The sequence below is a fragment of the Camelina sativa genome, chromosome 4 (genome assembly GCF_030686135.1).
Source record: "Camelina sativa cultivar CO46 ecotype springtype chromosome 4, ASM3068613v1".
Taxonomy (NCBI): Eukaryota; Viridiplantae; Streptophyta; class Magnoliopsida; order Brassicales; family Brassicaceae; genus Camelina; species Camelina sativa.
The window spans coordinates 5124782-5128139 of NC_141883.1; the positions used below are offsets into that span (position 1 = coordinate 5124782).

At 39.1% G+C, this 3358-nt stretch overlaps 1 protein-coding gene across 1 annotated transcript; it reads left to right on the forward strand.

The window, feature by feature from the left end:
• The first annotated feature begins 554 nt into the window (after positions 1–554).
• Positions 555–1533, forward strand: LOC147945418 (uncharacterized). The gene is made up of 3 exons (XM_087509244.1): positions 555–753; positions 905–1099; positions 1412–1533. Exons 1-3 carry the CDS (start codon positions 555–557, stop codon positions 1531–1533), a joined length of 516 nt encoding a protein of 171 aa, XP_087365370.1.
• Positions 1534–3358: the final 1825 nt, after the last annotated feature.

Genomic DNA, 3358 nt, shown 5'->3' on the forward strand with positions numbered 1-3358 from the left:
TCTAATTGTTCTAGGATTTAAAACTTGGATCATTCATGCATCATAACTAAAATCGGACCTTGTATAGGATGTTATAGAATCGACTGCATGAATTCACTTTTAGGATTTCTTAAAACTCAAAAATTAATCTTGTGTTCTAGGATTGAAAATTCCGATTGAATTAAAACTTTTGTTAAGTTTCTATAAAATTAAAACATGAAATCGGAAATTAAAATATTGGTTAGGATAAGTTCCTAATTAATTATAGTAATTATCTAAAACTCTTGAAACAAAATTTACTAAATCCTAGAAAGAATAGGAAATCATAAAAAAAGGAAATCCTATCTAGAAATAAGGAAATTGTTGCATGCATTATCTATTTGCTTTTGTTGTCTTGCATGCATGAATTTAAACCACAAAAATCTATAAGAGGCAAGGCATGTTTCGGTCTCAATTACCGCATGGCCTAAGGCATGGTTTGGTCTCAAATACCTCATGACCTGAATCAATATTTGTTGCATGGTTCAATCTCAAATATCGCATGCTAACTATCGGTTGTCTATCCTTTTATGCAGATGGCAAACCTTAAGAGCCTAGACTATCCTATCTTGCAAGCTTCTGGAAAGAACTACTTGCAATGGGCAGTTGACACCGAGATCCATCTGAAATCAAATGGCTTGCATGAGTGCATCGATGAGGAATTTGATAGCACTGACAAGAAAAAGAATAAGTGTCTCCAGCATATGCATCATCACATTGCTGAGTGTCTCAAAAGTCAGTACCTCTTCATAAAAGATCCTCTCGCCCTTTGGACACAGCTTAAACGCTGATACGGGCACCAAAAGACGATGAACCTAAGGATCCAGGATTACAAATCCGTGGAGGACTATAACTCTGAGCTTTTTAGGATTGTCTCACTCCTTAGGTTGTGTGGAAAAAGAGGTGACTGAGAAGGAGCTGATAGAAAAGACATTGTCTAGCTTCAGCCCTAATAACAGAATTCTTCAGCAACAATATCGGCATCAAGGTTTTGCTGACTATGGGGAACTCATTGAATGTTTATTGCTAGCTGAGCAGAACAATGAGTTGTTGCTGATGAACAGCGCTATGAGACCTCCTGGTACAGCCCCATTACCAGAAGCACACAAGGTTGATTTGGGAAAGAAAAATGCATTAGAGCCTAAAGATCTTAAAGAGCCTAATGAGACCAACTACGTCCACAGAGAAAGACACTACGGTCGTGGTCGTGGTGGCAGAGGACGAGGTGGTCGTGGAGGCCAGGCTGGCCGAGGAGGCCGCGGACGTGGCGGTAGGGGTCGTGGGTCCTTTAAACCACACACCAAGGCCAAATCGGTTTGCCACAGATGTGGTATGTCAAATCACTGGGCCAAGAACTGCAGAACTCCCAAACATCTCATTGATGCATATCAAGAAGTTCTAAAGAAGAATCCAGAAGCCAACTACGTGCATATCGATGACGAAGGAGACTTCGATTATGAGAAGGATGACTTACTTGACTATGAGACTTCCGATTGCCTCAAGAATGATGATTGAATTTCAAATTTTATTTTGGTTTAATTTCTATGCTTTTATGATTTAATTTCCTTCTATGTAATGACTTTGACTTAAATTCAATGGATTTTATTTTATTTTATATGATTGTCTTGTTAAAACATAAAATTATTGTCCTATTTATAGAAATGGCCGAGGACATGAGTGAACTAGTGGTGGACAGTGGTTCCAGCCACACTATACTAAAAGACAAAAGATATTTCATAAATCTTATAATGAAAAGTGCCAATGTTAGTACAATTGCGGGTATAGCAAATTTGATAGAAGGCTACGGCCAGGCTCACATATTGTTGCCTAATGGCACACACATTGAACTAAGTGATGCCTTATACTCACCCAGCTCTATGAGAAGCTTATTGAGCTTTAGAGATATAAGATCAAATGGTTATCATGTTGAAACCAAGGGTGAAGGAACTAAAGAATTCCTATACATTACAGAAATTGTAAAAGGACAAAAGAAGGTCCTAGAGTCTATACCTGCACTAGCCACTGGTTTATACCATGCTAAGATTAACATGATAGAAGCTAACTTGGCAAAGCACAAAATGTTCAAAGAACAATTCACTCTATGGCATGACCGGCTTGGCCATCCGGGTTCGAACATGATCCGTAAACTGATTAAGAGTTCTAATGGGCACAATCTTAAAGAGAGAAAAGTTATCCCTACAAATCTCACTTGTGTAACATGTGCATAAGGGAAACTTATCATAAGACCATCACAAGTAAAAGTCACAAAAGAGACTTTAAACTTTCTGGAAAGGATACAAGATGATATATGTGGACCAATACACCCACCATGTGGGACATTTAGATATTTCATGGTGATGATAGATGCATCAACCAGATGGTCACACGTTTGCTTGTTATCCACAAGAAACTTAGCATTTGCTAAGCTGTTAGCTCAAATCATAAGATTAAGAGCACATTTTCCGGACCTTCCACTTAAGACTATATGTCTAGACAATGCTGGTGAATTTACATCCCAAGCGTTTAATGATTACTGTATGTCCATGGGGGTGAGTGTGGAACATCCTGTGGCACATGTCCATACACAAAACGGATTAGCTGAATCCTTCATTAAACGAATACAATTGATAGCTCGACCATTGTTAATGCGATCGAAGCTTCCTGTGTCGGCTTGGGGACACGCGGTCTTACATGCAGCAGAGCTCATATGCATCAGACCATCTAGTGAACACAAATATTCACCATCCCAACTATTATCGGGTCAAGATCTAGACTTATCCCATCTCAAAACATTTGGTTGTGCCGTTTATACACCTATTGCTCCACCACAGAGAACTAAGATGGGACCTCAAAGGAGGATGGGAATATATGTTGGATATGAGTCTCCCACTATTATAAAGTATCTTGAGCCATTAACAGGAGATTTATTTAAGGCCAGATACGCGGACAGTCAATTCGTTGAGTCTGAATTCCCTACGTTAGGTGGTGAGACTAGCAAGCTGGTCAAGGAATTAACATGGAATCAAACATCCTTAAATTGGCAAGATCCTCGAACTCTAGCATGTGATGCAGAGGTTCAAAAGATTATACATTTACAACAGCTAGCTAATCAATTGCCAGATTCCTTTGTTGACCCAAAGAGAGTAACAAAATCGTACATACCAGCTTGCAATGCACCAGTACGTATTGATGTTCAGAAGGAACACAATAATCAAGTTGCTACAGAGTCTAAACCACGTTTGAAACGAGGTAGACCATTAGGTTCCAAAGATAAGAACCCTCAGAAGTCTAAAGGTGCAAAACAGACCGAGGTTCAGGGAATTACAGAAAATGCAGACAT